Genomic DNA, 22,874 nt, shown 5'->3' with positions numbered 1-22,874 from the left:
GAGAGAGAGAGAGAGAGAGTGGGAGACACAGAATCCAAAGCAGGCTCTAGGCTCTGAGCTGTCAGCACAGAGCCCAATTTGGGGCTCGAACTCACAAACTATGAGATCATGATCTGAGCCGAAGTTGGACACCCAAGTGACTCAGCCACCCAGATGCCCCTAAAATTTACTTATTTTTGAGAGAGTGCAAGACAGAGCACGAGTGGGGGTGGGGGGTGGGGCTCAGAGAGAGAGGGAGATTGAGAATCACAAGCAGGCTCTGCACCACCAGTACAAAGCCCAATATGGGGCTGGATCTCACAAACCGTGAAATTGTGACCTGAGCCAAAATCAACTGTTAGATGCTTAAGCAACTGAGCCACCTAGGCGGCCCCAGTGTTAATCTTTTAAACAGGGCTTTATCTTAAAAAAAAAAAAATTTTTTTTAATGTTTTATTTATCTTTGAGACAGAGACAGAGCATGAGCAGGGGAGGGGCAGAGGAGAGAGGGAGACACAGAATCTGAAACAGGCTCCAGGCTCTGGGCTGTCAGCACAGAGCCCAATGCAGGGCTCGAACTCACAAACCGCAAGATCATGACCTTAGCCGACGTCAGATGCTTAACCAACTGAGCCACCCAGGTGCCCCAGGGCTTTATGTTTTAAACAGGGCTTGCAACCTCAGATTCCTACAGCATTAGGCAGGATTGGTGAGTAAGTAAGTTAAAGGTTTGCCTTTCCACTGGGGTTAGCCCGTAGCTTCAGCTGTGGCCGTGATGTATATAAGTGGACCCAGTGATGCCCGATCTGATATTTCAAAAAACGTTTGAAATCTAAGCTTTTGAATTTACTTTTCAAAGCGATAGGAATGGATTCAAGTTAAAAACAAAACTCCGGAATCTGCTACCTTGGGCCAGGCGTGTTTAAGATAGCCAGCAGAAAGCTTTCTGTGGCATAGAAGCCAGAGCTTTTAAGGGGCAAATGTTGTTATTAGGGAGGAGGGCCTGCCCTTTGCATGCATCTCTCTCTCTAAATCTGTTTGTGCCTTCGGTTGGGAATTACTGGGAATGAGAGACTTGGAGGAGAGGAGTGTGTCTTCAGTGTCCCAGACCCAGACCAGTAGCACCACCACCTCTTACGCTGCATCCTTCTTGTTAAAACTGCACCCCTGGCTGTATGCATAAAGGAGTAAATGAATGGTGTGCCTTCTCATGAGGGGTGGGTTGCTTTTTGAAAGTTGAATTTAGCTTTAGGGAAGCAAATATAAACATTTGATTCAGAATTCAGATAACCAGAACATTCAGTTATCCAGATTTAGTTGCTTTGTATTCTGTAGTCATAGTCTTTTACTCCACATTTGAAATATTTAAATCAAGATATGTTAACTATAGCTTTAGAGTTGAATGTATTTTAATTTTTGGAAAATCTGATTCACATATATGTGCATTATATTCATTGAAACTCCACCCACATTCAGCAGTCATTTCTTAGATTTCAGTCCTACTAGTTCATAGGGTGTTTTAAACTTTTGTCTTTTTAAGTACTTGTTGTTTTCTTTACAGTCTCACCAAAAGTAGTTTGGGCAGCAGCAACTAAGAATAAGATTGTGGTGTGGAAGGTGGCCCCACGTTTTTGTTAGTATAGGGAAAGCAGAATGGTACTATGTTCAAACTGCAAATCAGGAGACAAGGAGCTGGGACTTGAGTCTGTTGTTTACTAACTTTGGGAGCATGGATAAGTCATTTAAATAGTTGTTTCTGATAATGATGAGAATAGTAGTACCTCATTTATGGCACAGGGTTGCTGTGGAAATTGTGAAACTTGGTTTAGGGAAGTACTTTGTAAATTAAATAAATTTAATGTTTATTTTTGAGAGAGAGTGTAAGTGGAGGAGGGGCACAGAGAGGGAGACATAGAATCTGAAGCAGACTCTGGGCTGTCACCACAGAGCCTGACACAGGGCTTGAACCCACAAATGGAGAGATCATGACCTTAGCCGAAGTTTCACGCTTAACCGACTGAGCTACTCAGGCTTCCCAGGGATGCACTTTATAAATATGAGGTGACTTGTATGTGTAATCACCAATTACAAGATGGGTACATTGAGAATGACTATCTCTCTTTTTTTTTTTTTTTTTTAATTTTTTAATGTTTATTTATTTTTGAGAGAGAGTGCAAGCAGGGGAGGAGCAGAGAGAGAGAGGGAAACACAGAATCTGAAGCAGGCTCCAGGCTCTGAGCTATCAGCACAGAGCCTGATGCGGGGCTCGAACCCACAAACCGTGAGATCACGACCTGAGCCGAAGACAGACGCTTAACTGAATGAGACACCCAGGCGCCCATGACTACCCCTTTTTTAAAGTTTGTTTATTTTGAAAGAGCATGAGCAGGGGAGGGGCACAGAGAGGATTCTAAGTAGTGCTGTCAGCATGGAGCCCAACATGGGGCTTGAAGCCATGAACTATGAGAGCATTATTTGAGCCGAAATCAAGAGTCTGATGCCTGACTGAGCCACCCAGATGCCCCAGGTTTTGCTTATTTTATTCATTAAGCCTTCAGAGTAGTTGCCTCATTTATTGCTATCTCAGGGGAAGTAGACTTTGACAGGTACTGCGGTGAAAAACATTTGTGGCAAATATGGTTACATAAAATTGCTTTAAAAGAAAGGGTCAGTGACTAGCCTCATCGTTTCCTTCGGTCCCATATCAAACTTGAGTTGGCAGAGGCAAGTCTGGTTTCAAAATGGCGGTAAAACCCCTGCCTGATCGCCTCCAGCCCCACTCTAGCCATCGCTACCAGGGGGAGGAAGGGCATGATTCACAGGAACCAGAGCAGTTGAGAAAACTGTTTATTGGTGGGTTGAGCTTTGATACTACATATGATTGTTGAAGAGAACATTTTGAAAAAATGGGGCACACTTACAGATTATATGGTTTTGATTCCAGGGGTTTTGGTTTTGTGACTTATTTGTTGAAGAGGTGGATGCAGCAATGTGTGCTTGACCACACAAGGTTGATGGGTGTGTAGTGGAATCAAAGCTGTTTTTACAGAGGATTCTGTAAAGCTTTTGTATTAAAGAAAATACAGAAGAATAACATGAGAGACTACTTTGAAAAGTAAGATTGGCAAGATTGAAACCACAGAAGTTATGGAAGATGGGTGGAGTGGAAAAAAGGATTTGCTTTTGTAATTTTTGATGATCATGATACAGTTGATAAAATTGTTGTTCAGAAATACTACACTACTAATGGGCATAATTGTGAAGTGGTAAAGGCCCTTTCTAAACTAGATATACAGTCTGCTGGATTGCAGAGAGGTTCTCATGGAGGTGGATCTGGCAACTTTTTAGGTGGTGGGGGAAACTTTGGAGCTAGTGGTGACTTTGGCCATGGTGGAAACTTTGGTGGAAGAAGAGGTTCTGGTGGTGGAGATGATGGCAGCAGAGTTAGTTATAAAAGAGGTGAGGGTGACAACTATGACGGTGGTCCTGGTTATAGTCGTGGAGGAGGTTCTGGTGTTGGTGGACCAGGATATGGAAACCAAGGAGGTGGATGTGGTGGTGGTGGTGATGATGGTTACGATGAAAGAGGAATTTTCAGAGGTGGTAAATGTGGTGGTGGGAACTATAATGGTTTTGGAAATAGCAGTGGGCCACAGAAGTAAAATTATGGACCCACGAAACAGGGCAGTTTCAGTGGAATAAGCTTGGGCAGTCCCTGTGGTGGTGATTATGGATCTAGTGGTGGAAGTAAATGATGTGGTAGCAGAGAGTTATAAAAAAAAAAACAAAACTCAGAAGAAAAGGGCTACAGTTCGTAGCAGGAGAGAGAGCAAGGAGTTACCAGGAAAGCTACAGGTTACTTTGAGATATTTGTCCCAGATGCATTAGAGGAACTGTAAAAATCTGCCACAGAAGGATCAATGATCCAGAGTGAGAAAAGTTACTACAGCTTAAACAGGAAACTTTTCTTATTTAGGACTGCCCTAGCCACAGTTTGCAAAAAGTGCAGCTATTGCTTAATGCAGGGTAGTGTCAATTAGATGTGCATTCCCACCCCGACTCCCTCTATTTTTAAAGATTTTATTTTTAAGTAATCTCTACACCCATTGTGGGGCTTGAACTCATGACCCTGAGATCAAGAGTCGCATGCTCTACTGATTGAGCCAGCCAGGCATCCCTGGATGTACATTTCTGAGGTCTTTTATCCATTGTAGCTTTGTCTTTTTTGTTGTTGTTTTCTTTTTTTCTTTACATCTGGTATATTGCCCAATAAATTGTGGTAGTAGTACCAGGAATAAAAAATTAAGGAATTTTTAACTTTTCAAAAAAAAATAAAAGGAATAATTTTTCTTTGTTTCCTATATGATACTTTAATGTATGCTTTTACATGCACTACAGGTATCAACTCCATTGTGGCCATTGCATCTTACACTGGATATAATCAAGAAGACTCTGTTATCATGAATCGTTCAGCTGTAGACAGAGGCTTTTTCAGGTCAGCTATTTACAACAGTTGTCAAAACATTAATATTTTAATCAAAAATTTTTTAAAAACAAGTTTGGCTTATGTATCCAAACTTTTTGGTGGTTTTGAAGATCAGGCTAGAAGAGATTTTGATCTGACTTGACAGCAGAGAAATTTTTCTGTTAAGATATTTAATCTTTTGCCTCAATTCATGATGCTTTGTGGATATTTGGCAGACACATACTGTTGTGTGGATGCCTATATAGAGTATAGTGTGAAATCATTGCCTGACTCCAGAAAACAGGAGGCCTGGTTGATGGTCATGAGTGACTGAAGACACTATTTCTTGTGTCTCAGGATTTTCAGATGTTAATATGTTGAGGCCCCCACCTCCCACACTCTTTTTTGGTAAGCAAAGACATCTTTGCATTTAGATAATACAGAAACGTCTAAAGAAATAAAAATAAACCTGTAATCTTAGGATCCATAAATAACTATTAAAATCATAGTGTGTTTTTTTCGATCTTTTTTTTTATGCTTCAGTTATTTTATTGGCAAATAATCTCAAATGCATGGCATATGAAGATTGGTTAAAAACTGGGAATTTAGAAGATGGATTTTTTTCTGTTTAGTTTTAGAGGATAGCACTAGGATCAGAGGGTAGACGGTAGACATGATAGCCGAGTATCATAAACTTCTGACTAGAAATATTGGAGCAGATCCTGTGTGACCATCTCTGAGGGACATTATGGAAGGGATTCTTATTTCAGATAGGTTGGATTTAGTGACCTTTCTCACATATAATCCAGCCATGTTAAGATTATGGGTCAAATGCTACATGTGTGGCCCATGTAACAGCAGTTAGGACTTAACTTTGACCCTTAATACAGTTACCTCTTGTCCTAGATTCATGGTTTAAATTGTCTCCCAAATAACAATTAAGCAAAAATTATTGGTTATGTTCTAAGTCCTTTTATGAAAGGAAAGTAGAAATTACCTTTATAACCATGTGTTTTAGGTCTGTTTTCTATCGATCATATAAAGAACAGGAATCTAAAAAAGGATTTGATCAAGAAGAAGTTTTTGAGAAGCCAACCCGTGAAACATGCCAAGGTAAGTGATACCGATGTTTAAATTATGGAATTTTATTTATTTATTTTTAAAATTTTATTGTTTTTTTTTAATGTTTATTTAGTTTTGAGAGAGGGAGAGACAGTGGGAGTGGGGGAAGGAACAGAGAGAGGGAGACACAGAATCCGAAGCAGGCTTCAGGGTCTGAGCTGTCAGCACAAAGCCCAGTGTGGGGCTTGAACTCACAAACTGTGAGATGATGACCTGAGCCAAAGTTGGACACTTAACTGACTGAGCCACCCAGGCGCCCCTAAATTATGGAATTTAAAGTTAGTTAACTTTACCATTGCTTTCCTGAATAATTTTTCTTCTCCCTCCCCCCAACCTCCCACCACATGAGAATATGTTTTCATGTTATTCTTAGAACTCTTATATAAGAAAATATGTGTGTTTGCTAAAAGTCTTTGCATGTAAGAGCTGGCTTGTTATAGTTCTTCCATCCTGGTAGATCCTGCATTGAAGAGGGTATTTAGGAGATTAGAGAGGTCATATAATTTCATATAATACGCTACAGCCCCATTCTTACTTGTACTGTGAACTGTCCGTCAGTTTATGTGTTTGCATGGGAACTCCCTCTCCTCTCCACATTGTAGTGTGACTACATTTGTGTAATCACAATATTTGTGTACATTTAACAGACAAATGAGAGGACACCTAGCACTTTTTTTTTGTTTCTTCTAGAAAACTCAAACTTATTTTCTAGTTATTTTCACAGATAATTAAAAACTGTGTATGCAGTGGAATGGATGGCATGTCCCAGGGAAATGGGGCATCTCTGCCACAGTTTTGACTTCTAATGGTATTGTGTGAAGTAAAATGTGTTACATTTTTAAAATCATCTATTATTCCATTCCTGTGGGTGGTTCTGTGTAGTAATGAATTGATGTCCATCGAAGTTAAGATTTCCACAAGATAAAATTAAAAGTTTCTGTGGGAGGATGTGTGTTAGAGGGCATAGTCTTTTCTCCTTGATATTCCTTTTCATGTAAAAAAGAGATCAGAACATGGCAATACCCTTATCCAAAGTCACCCAGCAAATAGTCTGATTTTCCAGTGCTCAGTCCAGTGCTTTTTTAAAAAAAATTCATGGTGTTAAAGATTCCTGTGAACTTCCCTCTGACTTGGAAATGATTTATGTATTTGGTTTTTAATCTTTTAGAGGGATTATGTGACATTGTAAATACTTTTCTATATAGTAGTACCATTTCAGAAAATTCCTTGTCTGTTTCTTCATAGGTATGAGGCATGCCATTTATGACAAGCTAGATGATGATGGTTTGATAGCTCCTGGAGTCCGTGTGTCAGGAGATGATGTTATTATAGGCAAAACAGTCACCTTGCCTGAAAATGAAGATGAATTGGAGGGCACTAATCGACGCTATACCAAGAGAGATTGTAGCACATTTCTTAGAACTAGTGAGACGGGAATTGTGGATCAGGTTATGGTAACTCTCAATCAGGAAGGATATAAGTTTTGTAAAATAAGGGTGAGTATAGCTTTGTCATACTTGTATGTTTATGAAGAGCTGTTTATAAAAAGTAAACCAGTTTGAACTAACCTCTTTTTGTATGAATTCAGGTCCGCTCTGTTAGAATTCCACAGATTGGAGACAAATTTGCTAGTCGACATGGTCAAAAGGGTACTTGTGGTATTCAGTATAGACAAGAGGTGGGTGTCTTTTATCTCCCTCACCCCCACCCAAAGTTCTGTTTAACATTTTATTAAAATTTGCTTTAATTTAGAAGTATAAAGGTGATAAAGGCTTGACTTTTTAGTGTTGAATAAGTATATGAAGATACCATGTTGAGCACAATTGTGGATGTAGAAAACTTCAAGGGTGGGGGCCAGTTCTAGTTTTGTAGCTAAGAGAGTTAAGTTTGTCTCCTTTTAAAAATTCCTTTATAGGATATGCCTTTCACCTGTGAAGGTATCACCCCTGATATCATCATAAATCCCCATGCCATCCCCTCTCGTATGACTATTGGTCACTTGATTGAATGTCTTCAAGGGAAGGTAAGAGATTTTCTTTAAAAATATATACTCCAAACTAATGTTTCTTCCAAAATGATGATATGTGATTTCTGTCATATTTGAGTTTGGGGTTCTTTGTCGGAAAAAGCTAGTATGATACTTATTTTCCTGCTTTTAAATTGGTTATGATTTTTTCCCCCCTGGCAAAAATTTGTGAAGTTTTGGTTATGTCAGAATTTTTGTAAAATTTACTACATCCAACCTCTACATACATACATGGTTATCCTTTAGACTGGTTCTTTTCTATAGATGAAGAGTTAATTCATTGGTGGTTAGTTCAGTATGCACTTAATAATTTTATAGCTATATTACTAGCTATGAAGTTTTCTAATTTTAAGTATTTTGTTAAGGTGGAATGGCTAATCCTAACCCTAACCCTAACATGCGTGACTTGGTTTTAGGGCATTAAAATGTCATTTTCTTGGAGCCATAGGTGGGAGTCTCATTCTTTTTGTGTCTGGTCTCAGGGATAGCTTCCTTTTTGAAGGCTTATAATGGAATTAGTTTAATCTTTTTGGTAGATTAGTTTGTTATAAATACTATTTCATGTAAGATATTAACAAAATGAAACTTATAATATTACAGCTTTATATAACATAGATTTTTAAGTTCAAAATCTTACCTGTATAGAAAGGATTTAAATTGAATATATTTTTATTAATGAAAGTCTCCTTCTAAGAGGAGACTAAAGGATGCAGCCTTTTAAAGACTTTTTTTTTTTTTTAAAGGTATCAGCTAACAAAGGTGAAATTGGTGATGCCACTCCATTTAATGATGCTGTTAATGTGCAGAAGATTTCTAATCTATTATCTGATTATGGCTACCATCTCAGAGGAAATGAGGTACGTTTGCTCTTTAGTAGTTATGTCTGTTCTGTTTTGTATGTGTGTACTTTCATTCTTAAAAAAGATCAACCCTTTTATTGAAGTATGACACATACTTTATATACACAAATCATTAATGTGCAGCTTGATGAATTTATTTTACACAAAGTGAACACACCTTGTGTGACTGGCACCCAGATCTCAAAAAGAAAATTACCAGTACCCTTTTAGTCCTAGATACCCCCTCATGTCTCCTTCCAGTTTCTACTACCTTTCCACCCAACCCCAAGGTAAACATTCTCTTGACTTTTTATTAGTTTTGTCTTTTGATCTTCGTATAAATGAAATCATACAGTATGTGCATGTATATTTAGTATTTTAAGTCTGTACTTCAAAATTTGTTTCAGGTCCTGTACAATGGGTTCACTGGTCGAAAAATCACATCACAAATTTTTATTGGTCCTACATATTACCAGCGTTTGAAGCATATGGTGGATGATAAGATTCATTCTCGTGCCAGGGGACCTATTCAGATCCTTAATAGACAGCCCATGGAGGGTAGATCTCGGTAAGAGAGCTGCATCACCATCATTGTTAATATTCATTTATTTAAAAAAAATGTTTATTTTTAAGAGTGGGGTTGGGGGGAGAGAGACAGAGAGAGGGGGGTTGGGACAGAGAGAGAGAGAGAGAGACTGTGAACCCAAGCAGGCCTTGTATGAGGGGCTTGAACTGGTGAATGGTGAGATCGTGACCTGATCCAAAATCAAGAGTCAGATGCTTAACCAACTGAGCCACCCAGGCTCTCCCATCATTATTATTTTTAAAAAAATTATTTTGAGAGAGACAGAGAGTGCAAGTTGGGGAGGGGCAGAGAGAGGGAGAATCTCAAGCAGACTCCGCACTGTCAGGGCAGAGCCCGCACTGTCAGGGCAGAGCCCGCACTGTCAACGCAGAGCCGGATGCAGGGCTTGAGTATTAATTAGCCTTTTTAAATGAAAACTGTCACTTACAAACATAGACACAATGGTATAATGAAACCCCCATGTGCCTGTCCCTCCACTTCCATAATTAACAATGGGACTTGTTACGTTCATCTCCCCATTCCTACCAACTCCTGATTATTTTTAAGCAAAGTCCAGATACCAATTTTTTCTGTAAATGTAGTTTAGCATAGATTTACAAAAGAGTGGTTCTCAAATTTCTTGGTTCCAGGACCTCAAAGAACTTTTAAGTTGTATTTATTGATGTTAATCATGTTAGAAGTTAAACTAAGACTTAGAATATTAATTTATTAAAAAATAACACTTAATAAGCCCGCTACATATTAACAGATAACATTTAAAATTTTTTTAATTTTTTAAGTATTTGAGAGAAAGAGCATTCACATTTGCACATGTGCATGTACGGGAAGGGCAGAGAGAGGCAGAGAGAATCCTAAGCAGGTTTCATGCTGTTAGTGCAGAGCCTGACATGAGGCTCAGTCTCACGAACCGTGAGATCATGACCTGAGTGGATATCAAGGGTCAGATGCTCAACCAATTGAGCCGCCCAGGTGCCCCCAACAAATAACGTTTTTGTTTTGTTTTGTTTAACATTTATTTATTTTTGAGACAGAGAGAGAACATGAACAGGGGAGGGTCAGAGAAAGAGGGAGACACAGAATCTGAAACAGGCTCCAGGCTCTGAGCCGTCAGCACAGAGCCCAACGCGGGGCTCGAACCCACGGACCGCGAGATCATGACCTGAGCCGAAGTCGGCCGCTTAACCGACTGAGCCACCCAGGCGCCCCACAAATAACGTTTTTAATGGAAAATATATTTTCCAAATAAATTTAGTAATGAGTGACATTGGTTTACCTTTCTGCAAATCTTTTTAATGAGCTGATTTGCTAGAAGACAGCAGGATTCTTCTGTCTGCTTCTGCATTCAGTCTACTGCAGTATTTTATTTTTTATATTTAAGTATACAAGGAAAATCCTACTTCCCATAGATACGTGGTTGGAAAAGGGAGGAATATTTTAATAACATTTTCAGGTGACTTTGGATATTATGTTTTGATGCTACACCAAAATGAAAAGTTGTAGTTTCTTAAAGGCTAGTTGTAATGTAGAAGCCAACTCAGTGAATCTTTTGTATTCATTATATTAAAATCCACTGGCTTGTCTTGCACTTTGAGTGTATCTTTCACACATGTGTAATTTTGTAGCACCATAATTGGCTGTTTGGAAAATACTGGCTCATGTTGACATATTTATCCAAAAATAGTTCACATTTGTAGTGGCTTCACCAGTGTTATCAGAAGTCTTTTATTGGGACACTATTAAAGCCATAACGTTGAATAGAGGTTTTCTAAAGTTCTAATTTTTGACTGAAAGATCAAAAGGTTAATCATTTTGAACAGATATTTAAAATTATTTTCCTTTAAGTGAAAGGCATATTACTTTGTTCATTTTTCTAAAAATGTCTGCCAAATAGTTGGTGTTCTCAGTGTTGAATTAATATAATTGCTGTCAGCTCTTTTTTCAAGATATACTCCCTTGGGAAAAGTGATTAGTTCAGAATCGTGCAAGTATTTTTCTTCAAGCATCCTCCATATAGAAGTGCTTTAGAACTTACCATTAGGTCATAGAATATTAAAAATGTGTATTCTCAAGAGTCAAGGTTTAGTAAAACTCTAGCTTCATTAATGACATTCTTAAGTAAAACTGGCTTTTCCCTCCTCCCTTCACAGTGGAGAGCATGACTACTGCTAGTACGTTTGGTTCCACTGCCTGGACTTGTGTTCAGCAGTTTTACTCTGTTTCTTTTGCAGCCATCTCAGTGCAAATGTCAACACAGTGAAAGAAGTAAATATGCTGTATTATAAAAATAGTTTTCACCCTCACTGGGTCCACAGGCCACACCCAGACAACTTCTACTTGAAAAGATTAGAACACTAACCTAATCGCAGTATTTAGTTGACTCTTGAACAACACAGGTTTGAACTGTGCAGGCCTACTTATGCACGGATTTTGATGCAGTACTATAAATACTTTAACATTTTTTTCTTCTAGGTTTATTATAAGAATACATATGTAAAATATGTGCTAATTGTTATTCGTAACTCTTTGTCAGCAGGTTATTAGTAAAGTTTTTGGAGAATCAAAAGTTCTATTTGACTATGATTTTTGACTATGGGGGGGAATCAGTGCCCCATACTCAGGTGTTGTTCAAGGGTCACCTCTACCTCAATATTCAGTGTCCAATGTTCAAATTTTCCTGATTGAATAATTTTTAAAAAGGTTTGTTGATTTTAATCAGGAGAGAAGTCTGTGCTTTGCAGTTGATTGATCTAAAAAAAAATTTTTTTTTAATGCTTACTTTTGAGAGAGAGAGACACAGAATCCTAAGCAGGCTTCAGTGTCCACGCTGTCAGCCCAGAGCCTGATGTGGGACTCGAACCCACAAACCGTGGGATATCATTGACCTGAGCCAAAGTTGGTCACTTAACTGACTGAGCCACCCACGTGCCCCTAAAGCTTTTTTTTTTTTTTTTTTTTTTTAAGTCTATAGATTGTCTTCCAGCTTTTTTTCCTTGCAGTTTATTTGTTGAAGCAATTGGATTATTTGTCCTGGAGTGTTTTCTCACACACTGGATTTTGCTGATTCCATTCTTGGGCTGTATATTCCTGTTTTTCTTGTAAACTGCTAATTAGATCTTGAGCTTTGATGATATGAAGGGTTGCATTCTTGTGCAGTAATACTGTATAGGTGGTATTGTAGATTTCTAGTATCTGGTTGTCTCTTAGTGATTTTAGCAGTTATTAATGATTGAAGCCCTTAATTTTATTTTGTCACTTAATAGTTGGAATAGTTCTGTAGAGAGAAATCTTGTTTCAACTGGTTACCTGGTGACATAGTTCCTAAAGGCATGATAAGTACTTCATTCTTTATCAGTTTTCAAAATAATGAGTTGTCTTTCATCCTCCAAAGTTGACCGATAAATTTTTTTTTTGGTAATATTAGAAAATCATTGGTTTTATGTATTTTGTATATTAGGAGTGTTAGGGAAACTGTCACCATCCACTTTTTGGCCATTTGAACAATGTATTTCATTTTACTTCCATATTGGGGAAACCTGTGATCATTCACCTCTTCTTTCCATTAGTTTTGCCAACGTACATTTATCATTTCAGGCTTGATTGCCTGGGAGACTCATTCATGGAGAAACGGACTTGCAAAGTCAAGGTGGTGGTAGTAATAGAAAATAAATACAAAATAATCTGTTGTTTGTTCCTTAACAGTGATGGTGGCCTGCGTTTTGGAGAAATGGAACGAGATTGTCAGATCGCCCATGGAGCAGCCCAGTTTTTAAGGGAAAGATTGTTTGAGGCATCAGATCCCTATCAGGTTCATGTTTGCAATCTTTGTGGAATAATGGCAATTGCTAACACGAGGACCCATACATATGAATGTCGGGGCTGTCGCAATAAAACTCAGGTGTGTAGAACTTACGGGCAGTTGATACTTTGTCTAGGATATAACCATGTTGGTCTAATCATCCAGGCAGGTTCAGTGTGGTGGAACAGATTGACATTTTCACAATTTTGATTAATACTTCCATAAGTTTTAAGTGAGAAAAAGAGAAAAACCAGTATATCATCTTTGGAAATGACTTGTACAAGGAATTTTAAACATTTTAAATTAAGGAGTTTTTTAAAAAAAACCTTTTGAGAAGGGCAAATATAAATATGTCTGACAGAAAGGCTGAAATACCAAAGCTGCTCAGGAGAAAACCATGAAAAAGCCAAGGCAGCAGGAGGAATGCTACCAGCCTACTCCCTTATTTATCATCTACACTACCAAGTCCTTACAATTTTTTCTGGGGTAGGTAAATGGGGTCACTTCAAATATAGTTTTGCTAATTACCTTTTTTTCTCTCCCCCAGATTTCTTTGGTGAGAATGCCTTATGCGTGCAAACTGCTGTTTCAGGAACTTATGTCTATGAGTATTGCGCCTCGAATGATGAGTGTCTAAGCTGTTTTAAAGAAGCCTCAAGATGCTTGTAAATACTTGTTTTTATAATATGGCTTAAAACAAAAAAAAACCCAATGTACTGCATTGTGAGAGAAAGCATTTTATTGATTTTAATTACATGCATGCTTTTCTTCTGTAAATAGACAATAAATTTTTGTAGATAGTCTTGATGTGTTACCTTTATTTTGGATTTTCCTCTATGTAAAACCAGTGAATATAACTAAGCGTTAGTGGGTTGAATGAAAAGAAACTGGTTATTAGGCAAGCACTGGTTATTACAGCAAGTATCCAGGACTGTAGTTATCCAGGACTGCTGTTAGTGATGCAGACTAATATATTCTGCAGGTTTATAGGTCAGCACCTTCACCTATTCGAAAAAAGAAAAAGATGAAAATTAGAAAGTCAACCACATCCATATCTGTAATTTTCAGGTACTTTAGTGTTTTCCATATATGTGAGGATAAAGGATATATAAGTAACTATAAATGATACGGTGGCGTGCTCTTTGGAATTTGGGCTGTGATTTTTGTTGTACCGGTCTATGCATAAGAGATGGGCCTTATTACAGAAGTGGAAGAGTTCGTTTCACAAATGAGCAAGTCGAGAGCTAGAGAGGCTTTCATTCAAAATTTCAGTGGAGGATTAGTGGCAGAGCTATCACCTCGCTTTACACATCTTGGCCAAAGAGAATTCTGGCCAAACACATGCTCACTTGATACTTCCTCCTTCCATACCACAGGTGAGTGATCTGCACGGTGGGACAGATGCTGATAAATTTGTTATTTTTGGTTTAAGAGAAAGCCAGTTCGGACATCAGTCCACTAGAACTATAGAAATGTAAAGTAGCACCGCTCTGACACCACCAGGATATTGATGGTGAAGTGGAGAGAGGCAGCTAGAGCTGGGTACTTGTCAGTATACTTCCTCTTCTGGCTTTTTCTTATAAAATCTCAAAGTGAAGAACCAGAATTGCCCACAATCGTTTACTTTTAAATGGAAGTTTAACGTAATAGTCACAACACCAAGGAAAAAAATGCCACGTGGATAGAAAGTTATGGGAAATAGAAGTGATTCCCTTCAAATTTGAGTTTTAACTCTTCCATGTAAGAGAAGGCGAAGCACCTAAGTCCTAACAGTAGTGTTCCATAGGCATCCAGATGTTGTTTTACAGCCATGTGCTCTACATTTTGGTAGCATGCTTTTGTGGATAACGAACATACAAATTTCAGTAAGAGCTGTCTCTGATGTTTTCGTTCTTGGTTCTGTTATTAAACAAAAGCATTAGCCCTTTTTAAAGGGCCTTGGTTCTCTTTTTTTTAAACAAAAGCACGAGTTCTTTTTAAATGGTTGTAAGATTTTGTTACTTACCTTTTTTCACTGGTATTTCATGTAAGGCATCAACCACTGTAATTTTTGCCGATGCTGAAGCCTGTCCTTGGGAATTGGATGCATGGCACTCATATTCTCCAGCATCTTCCTTACTGAGAGGAGATACCTGTGAAAGAGAAAGGATGTTTAGTTCCTCTGTGGCAGTCCTCTCTTTTCCCAGTGGCTTCAGCTCATTCTTTCTTAGGATGAATAGTAAAGAGACTGCTAGAAATAGCACCAATACTGTGCTGGGGGACCCAGCTGCTCTTTGTGTTCTGCTAGGAGGATTCACGCTCTGAGGGCACACCGTGGACAACTTCTGATCACCCTGCAGAGGTAAAGAGCTGTCCAACAGGTACACATACTAGTTTGAGGAAGACCTTGACAGAGTATATAAGCTCTATCTAGCAGTATCACACGTCAAGTAAAGTTAATAATTGATTAACTAATGCTCGGGCCATTTAGTTTCCTGTGAGGATTTTGCTTTGAATTTCTTTCTTTCTTCTTTTTTTTTTAAAGTAAGCTCTAGCCCACCGTGGGGCTTGAACTCACAACCTGGAGATCAAGAGTCACATACTCTACTGACTCAGCCAGTCAGGCGCCCCTGCTTTGAATTCTTAAGATAAAAAATTAGTTCTCATTTATTTGTTGGTTATTTCCAAAACATTCAAACAACCTCAACTCTTTTTTTTTTTTTTTTTTTTTTTTTTTTTTTTTTTTTTTTTTTTTTTTAGTTACCTCTGAAAGAGGAATAGCAGGCTCCTAGTAGGGCCATTGCAAAGACGGTGGCAGGGCAGCCCGGGCAGGACATCTGGCACCTTTGCCAGGTTTGCAGTGTCTAATCCTAAGAATGAAATCCTTGCCAGTTCTTTGTACTCACCAGCACCCAGCCAGTGACTTCATGCTTTTCTGGGCCACCCCGCGTCTGAATAGCCAGGTTGTCCCTGTCACCAGGCAAGAGTTCTGTCCTTTGAACTCCATAGTTACCCCTTTTTACCTGCAAAAACAAAAGGAAATACTGTTGGGCTTTCTGCATTGATTTATCAGCTTGGAACATGATCAACATTCTTAGAATTGTATAGGGCATACCTCAGACTTTCTAACTAGATTAAACCCAGCAATTTCCATATTACCCTTTCCTTAATACTTACATATAGATCTTCTTTTATTTCCTCCTGTAAGTTTCCCTCTAAGTTTATATGTTATATTTTTTAATGTTTATTTTTGGGGAGAGACAGAGCGTGAGCGGGGAAGGGGCAGAGAGAGAGGGAGACCTAGAATCTGAAGCAGGCTCCAGACTCTGAGCTGTCAAGACCAGAGCCCGATGTAGGGCTAGAATTTGGGAACAGTGAGATCATGACCTGAGGCAAGATGGCCATTTGAGCCATCTGGTGCCCCTTTGTATTTTAAATTATTTTTCTGCATGCTTGGGGGAATACACACCGTCATACTTTCCTGCCACTGGCTACCATCATTCACTCATGCCCTTGTAAACTCTGTTTTTCTTTGCTGAGTTTTTTCTTGCTTGCCACACCATGTTTGACAAACTGTGTCACCAAGTGCTAGGTCTGATTCTTGGGACCTTATACAAGAGCCCAGGTCCTGCAACCACTACAGAAATGGAAAATCAGTCGAGTCCAAAGCCAATATCATTCCTTTTGTTCTGAGGGCCAAGGGTTCATCAAATGGTTTACTAAAGACCTGACAAAAGCTGCCTACCCCCGTGTGTGTTATGGTGAGAACAGGGATGGGTTAAGAAGACACGCACCTTGGTTTGAGGGCAATAATGAACACTGTCCTAATTTTTGCCCTCCTGAACTGTGTTCATTATATAAACTCTGGAAAATACATAAAAATATACGGAAAAGTAAAATTTACTTATAACCCTTCTGTGCATATAGATTTAGCATAAATTTGGAGAAGTGGAATTGCTTGAGTCACAGAATACAAATATTTTAAGGTGTATGATAATGATGGGTTTAAAAAATCACACAGATACATGAAGTAATGTTTGTTTATTCCATCCCAGGCCACCTTTAAGAGCTAGCTTGATGTTACTACCTCTAATTAGAAAAAAGGATCTACAATTTCACGTAGCTTTCATTTTTTCTTTTATAATTAAGCAAATTCTAAGCCAAAAAAGACCACCTTACAGTACAAACCCTCCACATTAGTGCCGCTGTTCTCCTGCGTGATCCCACGCTTACCACGTGCTGTCACTCTGGTCTCGACTTCAAACCTACTCTTTTTCTGTGGTGTGACACCAGGGCCAGGGCTCTGAAAACCACGAGGGACCTAGGCCAACTCCTACTCTAAAAAGTATCTAGCATTACTGATTCGGAATGCCTGGATTTTGCTTGTTTGCTTCCCCCCCCACCCCCCTTGGATTTCCCCATATTGCCACTCTTAGAGAAAACCAGGTATCTTCGTGTTTTTCGCATATAAGTGCTAGAAAGACAAAACAGATGAACAGGCATCTTTTTTCCTTCCATTTCTCAAGTAGCTGGCAAAACAGTTCATGCTAGTGCAGATTTTTTTGTTTTTGTGCAGATTTTGAAATATTTAAAAATGGCTTTAATAATGGTGTAAGTATTAATTTGATTTAATGGCCAAAGTAATAGATCTCTGGTCTTTATTGAATTTTAGGATTCTTTAAGAGCTTTGTGTGTGACCAGAGCAAAAAAACACTACTGCCTGAATTACTGAATCTCCACAACTAACCTGTTGGTCCTCAAAGTATGTCACTCTTAGGGAGAGCGTTCTGTGAGGAAACCTGGTTCACTATGTACAGAGAAATTGTTTTAAGTATTGGATTAGAAAATGAATGTTTAACGGAACTCATTTTAATATATTGTAAAAAGGTACACACCACATAGAAAACCTGTAGAAATGTCAAGAATTACTACATAGTGAATTTTTTATATGGCATACTCCCCTGCTCCCTTATGTAAGGGGAGTTCACTGATAAATGTGTTCTCTAATTTGGGGGGAAAAAAAGTATGCAGGCTGAAAAAAGTGGCTTCTAAAACAATTCTACAGATGTACAATAGGCTGGAAGTGCTTCAGAGTTTGACCCTTAGAAATCTAGGCAGAAAAAACTGGCTAGCAGTCACTGCTCACCATAAAGGGTCAGCTAGGAGAGAATCAGGAAGACCCAGGAAGTCCTTTCAGCGCTCTCTGCTTGGATTTTAGCTGTAACAACGTCTTCCTGAATCCTATTGCAGATAAGCAATTAATAATAAAAAAGTGCCAATGACTTTGGAAGTAGGGTGGATTAGTCTGATTCTTACAGGTTAATACATTTTGAAGCTTCACTGAATTTCAGGGAACCATTAAAGGACATTTATGCAGTACGGACATATTTGCTGTGCCTTTTTGGTGAAGTTTCTGAAGAGGTTTATGATGAAATAAATACATGTCTGTTGAAACTTTCAGATCTCCAGCCACTGTAACCCATTAAAGACAAAATGTCTAGGAAAAAAATATTTGTAATATGTGAGAAAGTTGATCATTATCTCTCATGTAAAAAAAGCCACAGACTAATAATAACAACCCAACAGAAAAATGGGTAAAGGGGGGGGGGGGGCGCCTGGGTGGCTCAGTTGATTAAGTGATGGACTTCGGCTCAGGTCATGATCTCACAGTTTGTGAGTCTGACCCGCACATCAGGCTCTGTGCTAACAGCATAGAGCATGCTTTGGATCCTCTATCCCCCACTCCCCTGCCCCTCCCCCGCTCACCCTCACTCTCTCAAAAATAAAAAAATGGGTAAAGGATATTTGAACAGGCAATTCATATAAAACACAAACATGAAAATATTCTCTTCAAAGTATGTAAAGACCTTATATATAAAATATATAAAGACCAAAAAGCAATGCAATTAAAACTGGGCAGAAGACATGACCAGACATTTCTCTAAAAAAGACATCCAGATGGCCAACAGACACATGAAAATGTGCTCAACATCACTCATAAGGGAGATGCAAATCAAAACCACAATGATACCACTTCACACCTGTCAGAATGGCTAAAATCAAAACAGCAAGAAACAATAAGTGTTGACGAGGATGTGGAGAAAAAGGAATACTCATGCACTGTTGGTGGGAACACAAACTGGTGCAGCCACTATGGAAAACAGGATGGAAGTTCCTCAAAAAGTTAAAAATAGAACTACCCTATGATCCAGTAATTGCACTGATTATTAACCCCAAAAATACAGAATGCTAATTCAAAGGGATACACGCACCTTTATGTTTACAGCAGCAGTATGTGCAACAGCCAAATTATAGAAGCAGCCCAAGTGTCCATTATTAAATGGTTAAAGATGATGGGGTATATATACACAATGGAGTATTATTATTCAGCCATACAAAGAATGCAATCTTGCCATTTGCAACAACATAAAGCTAAAGAGTATAACGCTAAGTGAAATAAGTCAGAGAAAGACAAACACCATACAATTTCACTCATATGTGGAATTTAAGAAACCAAAGGGGGAAAAAAAGACAAATCAACAAACAGACTCTTAACTACAGGGAACAGTTACCAGAGGGGAGGTGGAGGAGGAGATGGTTGAAATAGGTGATGGGGATTAAGGAGTGCACTTGTGAGGAACACTGGGTGATGTGTGGAATTGCTGAATCACTATATTGTGCACCTGAAACTAATAGAACACTGTTAACTATACGGTAATGAAAATAAAACAAATATTTAAAAAAGTTGTAGAACCACAAAAATATTTAAATACTACAATGTGAAAGGGACATCTGGGTGGTTCAGTTGGTTCAGTGTCCAATTCTTGATTTTGGCTCAGGTCATGATCCCAGGGAGTGTCCAGCTCCACACTGAGCATGGAGCCTGCTTGGGATTCTCTCTCTCATTCTCTCTCTCTCTCTCTCTGTGTCCCTTTCCCCAGCTTGCACTCTCTCTCAAAACAAAAAACAAAGCCCACAAAACTACAGTGTGAAAAAAAATATTCTCAATGTAGTCAAGGAAATCAAAGCAATAATGAAAGGAATTCTTTTACCCATCATTAACAAAAATTAAAAAGTGGGTGCCTGGGTGGCTCGGTTGGGTGAGCGTCCAACTCTTGATTTCAGCTCAGATCGTGTCCCAGGGTCATGGGATTGAGCCCCATGTTGGGCTGCATACCAAGATGGAGCCTGCTTGGGATTCTCTCTCTCCCCCTCTCCCCCTCTTGCACTCTTTCTCTCTAAAATAGAAAATAATAATAATAATAAAAAGTAGGGCAATATTCAGTGCTGGTAAGGATGCAGGAAAATGGCACCCATCCCTACTGGGGGAGTGTGAACTACTACAATCTATTTAGAAAGTAATCTGACATTGTCTATTAACACCAGCATTAAATCTTTTGACATACTTAGTCATGTATCTTTTGGGGGGACTCTATCCTGTCGGGGCAGGGGGAAGGACTTAAATATAGGATATATATAGACTCATGTTTAAGGTTGCATTATTTAACGTGGTCAAAAATTGGAAACCACAGAAACAATACAGGAATGATTTAGTAATTATGGAGATCCATACTTGGAATATCATGTAGTTGCTGAGAAGCAGACCTAGAGGGATGCCCACAAAGTATTTATTGAGAAAAGCAAATTTCAGAGTAATATGCTCACTATATTCCTACCTCACTCCATACACTGAGGATATGTGGGTGTATGTATGGGCACAAGTGAGGGTATAGAAAGATAAAACCAGGGCAGTTCACACTGGTTATTTTAGGGAGTGGAAGGAAGAAGGGAGATTTTGAACTCTCTTTTTACATCTTTGGAGAGCTTCTCCTTATTACCATTATCACTTATTATTTAAAAAAAATTTTTTTAATGTTTATTTTTGAGAGAGAGAGAGAGAGAACATGTGCGAGGCAGAGGAGAGGCAAAGAGAGGGAGACAGAGGATCCAAAGCGAGCTCCACACTGACAGCAGAGAATGAACTGCGAGACCATGCATGACCTGAGCCGAAGTCAGACAGTTAACTGACTGAGCCACCTAGGCGCCCCCTTACTATTTTTAATTAAAAAAAAATATTCTAGGTTTTGCAAGCCCAAATCTGGAGAAATCTCAAGGCAGGAAAAGAAATGAATAGAGAGCCTCAGTCTCAGAAACTCCCAGTGTTTGGAAGGAATTCTAGATGATTTATCTTCTCTGTAAGCACCATCTCTCTGACTTACCTGGGTTAAGGCTATTTCAGCCTGAAATATGGCTATTTCAGTTCATTTCCCCATTTCAAAATATTGCTCCTGGAATGTTTGTAGGCTGGAGGTTTGTGAAAAAGTATGGGGCTTGTTAATATCATATGATAACTACAGGGCAGAAAAGCACAGACCGTTCACTGGGCTGTGGCAGCCACAAGAGGTACTACTTGAGTGTCTGGAGAGCAGCAGGCTTGTTCTGTCAGCTCTGCTCTTGCTGAGAATTCTTGAGCAAGAAAGACATGCTACCTTCTTTGAACTTCAGCTTAACAACTGAGATTCTAATATTCGTTTATAATAAAAAATCACTTCTATGCTTAAATTGAATTTGAACGTGACCTTTTTTGCTTGTATTCTTAACAGTCTGGTTACAGGGAGAGTGGGGAAAAAACGGCCTATTTAATTTTTTGGGTCGGTGACATGGCCCATAGAAGTATATTCTGCATTGGGATCTGGAATATACAAAAGAAAAGTTGTATGAAATGACACCCCTACTAAAAGTGATCGATGTGCCTTAAGATATTTTCTGTTCTTCTTTTTATTTTTAAAGAATCTGGGGCACCTGGGTGTCTTGGCTGAGTGTCTGACTTTGGCTCAGGTCATGATCTCACAGTTCGTGAGTTTGAGCCCCGCATCGGGCTCTGTGCTGACAGCTCAGAGCCTGGAGCCTGCTTCCGATTCTGTGTCTTCCTCTCTCTCTGCCCATCCCTTTCTTGTGCTCTCTCTCTCTCAAAAAATAAATACACATTAAGAAAGAAAAGAAAAGAAAAAAGAAAAGAAAAAAAGAGAGCAAGCAAGCAAGCAAGCAACCACGCTGAGAGAAAAAAGTTAAAAAAGAATCTCCTGGTTGTGATCCCTAACATTGAACTGAACACTCACTGATGGGTCACGGCCTAAAAAAACATTGCTTTAGGTCATGCATGTGGCAAATTACATTAAGAAGGTACAGAAAATTCAGCAGAGCCTGGCAGCTGGGTTTTTGCTTGTTTCTGGCAAGTCTCCTCTGTCCCCCACCTCCAGCCACAAATCCTCAGGGAAGCCCGTGGGCTCTGCTCCATATTATCCCAAAAGCTTAAAGGAAAAGATTTCAAGGCAGATTTATTCCCCTGGTATGTATGTATGTTAGCTGGGGTGGGGCAGAGCAAGGACTGAGGAAATCATTCTCTGCCAAGATTTGTCAATAAGGTCATAGACTCCAGACACTTGGGTCACCCTGATCCCTAGAGAACTGCAACAGAGCTTTTTATGGATACTCTTTGGAAAAGTTGTTCCTCCGCTTCTCCACCCTCTGAACAAAGCCTCCAAATAAGCAACGAGGAGCAGCAGCAGCTTTGTCAGGAGGCGCACATCCACTGGCTGCATTTTTGCTCTTCACTGCTTGCTCCTTGCTCCCCTTCCAAAAAGAAATTTATGGAGGTATAATTTTATTATTCTCTTCAACAGAAGTTTCAGCTGTAAAAGTCAGTTGTAATGTAGCTGGTGGAGTCTCTGCCCACCCCCACTCCCAGGCACTTTTTGGAATCACCCTTCCCTCCCAACCGGATGGTTCCCTTGTCGGGGGGAGGGGGGTGTGAGGGGGGAGGTGAGGGGAGGGGGGGGTGAGGGCGGTAGGGGGGGTGATGCACCCCTCTGGCCACCTGGGGGAGCCAGAGGGCAGCAGGTGACCCGACCTGAGTCCTTCAATGGGATTTACAATGCAGCAGGGAGAGGGGGAGCCCTTTCTTTCCTCTGGAGTCTTCAAGCTGTGATAGTAACATGAGCTTGGAGCTGCCAGTGACAATGCGGCCTAAGGTGTGGAGGAAGCTTCTTGAGGTAAAAGAAAAAAATGAGACCAATACACTG

At 39.4% G+C, this 22,874-nt stretch overlaps 2 protein-coding genes and 1 pseudogene across 2 annotated transcripts in view; 2 read left to right on the top strand and 1 right to left on the bottom strand.

Annotated features, from left to right (window-relative positions):
- Positions 1–13,616, top strand: part of POLR2B (RNA polymerase II subunit B) — a 41,437-nt gene extending 27,821 nt beyond the window's left edge. Inside the window, exons 17-25 of the mRNA XM_007075861.3 lie at positions 4,378–4,474; positions 5,463–5,557; positions 6,812–7,062; positions 7,155–7,244; positions 7,482–7,589; positions 8,336–8,449; positions 8,839–8,999; positions 12,717–12,912; positions 13,361–13,616. Of these exons, the coding sequence (XP_007075923.1) occupies positions 4,378–4,474; positions 5,463–5,557; positions 6,812–7,062; positions 7,155–7,244; positions 7,482–7,589; positions 8,336–8,449; positions 8,839–8,999; positions 12,717–12,912; positions 13,361–13,450 (1,202 nt within the window). The 3' untranslated portion in view covers positions 13,451–13,616. The remainder of the gene's footprint in view (positions 1–4,377; positions 4,475–5,462; positions 5,558–6,811; positions 7,063–7,154; positions 7,245–7,481; positions 7,590–8,335; positions 8,450–8,838; positions 9,000–12,716; positions 12,913–13,360) is intronic.
- On the top strand, positions 2,572–4,031 carry LOC122238032 (annotated as a pseudogene).
- IGFBP7 (insulin like growth factor binding protein 7) overlaps positions 13,535–22,874 on the bottom strand; it is a 72,535-nt gene continuing 63,195 nt past the window's right edge. Inside the window, exons 3-5 of the mRNA XM_007075885.2 lie at positions 15,699–15,815; positions 14,819–14,945; positions 13,535–13,817 (exon numbers count right to left, since the gene is read on the bottom strand). Of these exons, the coding sequence (XP_007075947.2) occupies positions 13,798–13,817; positions 14,819–14,945; positions 15,699–15,815 (264 nt within the window). The 3' untranslated portion in view covers positions 13,535–13,797. The remainder of the gene's footprint in view (positions 13,818–14,818; positions 14,946–15,698; positions 15,816–22,874) is intronic.

This window comes from Panthera tigris, chromosome B1, assembly GCF_018350195.1.
Source record: "Panthera tigris isolate Pti1 chromosome B1, P.tigris_Pti1_mat1.1, whole genome shotgun sequence".
Lineage (NCBI taxonomy): Eukaryota > Metazoa > Chordata > Mammalia > Carnivora > Felidae > Panthera > Panthera tigris.
Note: the sequence above shows the minus strand (reverse complement) of the source record. Positions and strands in the feature narration are given on the sequence as shown.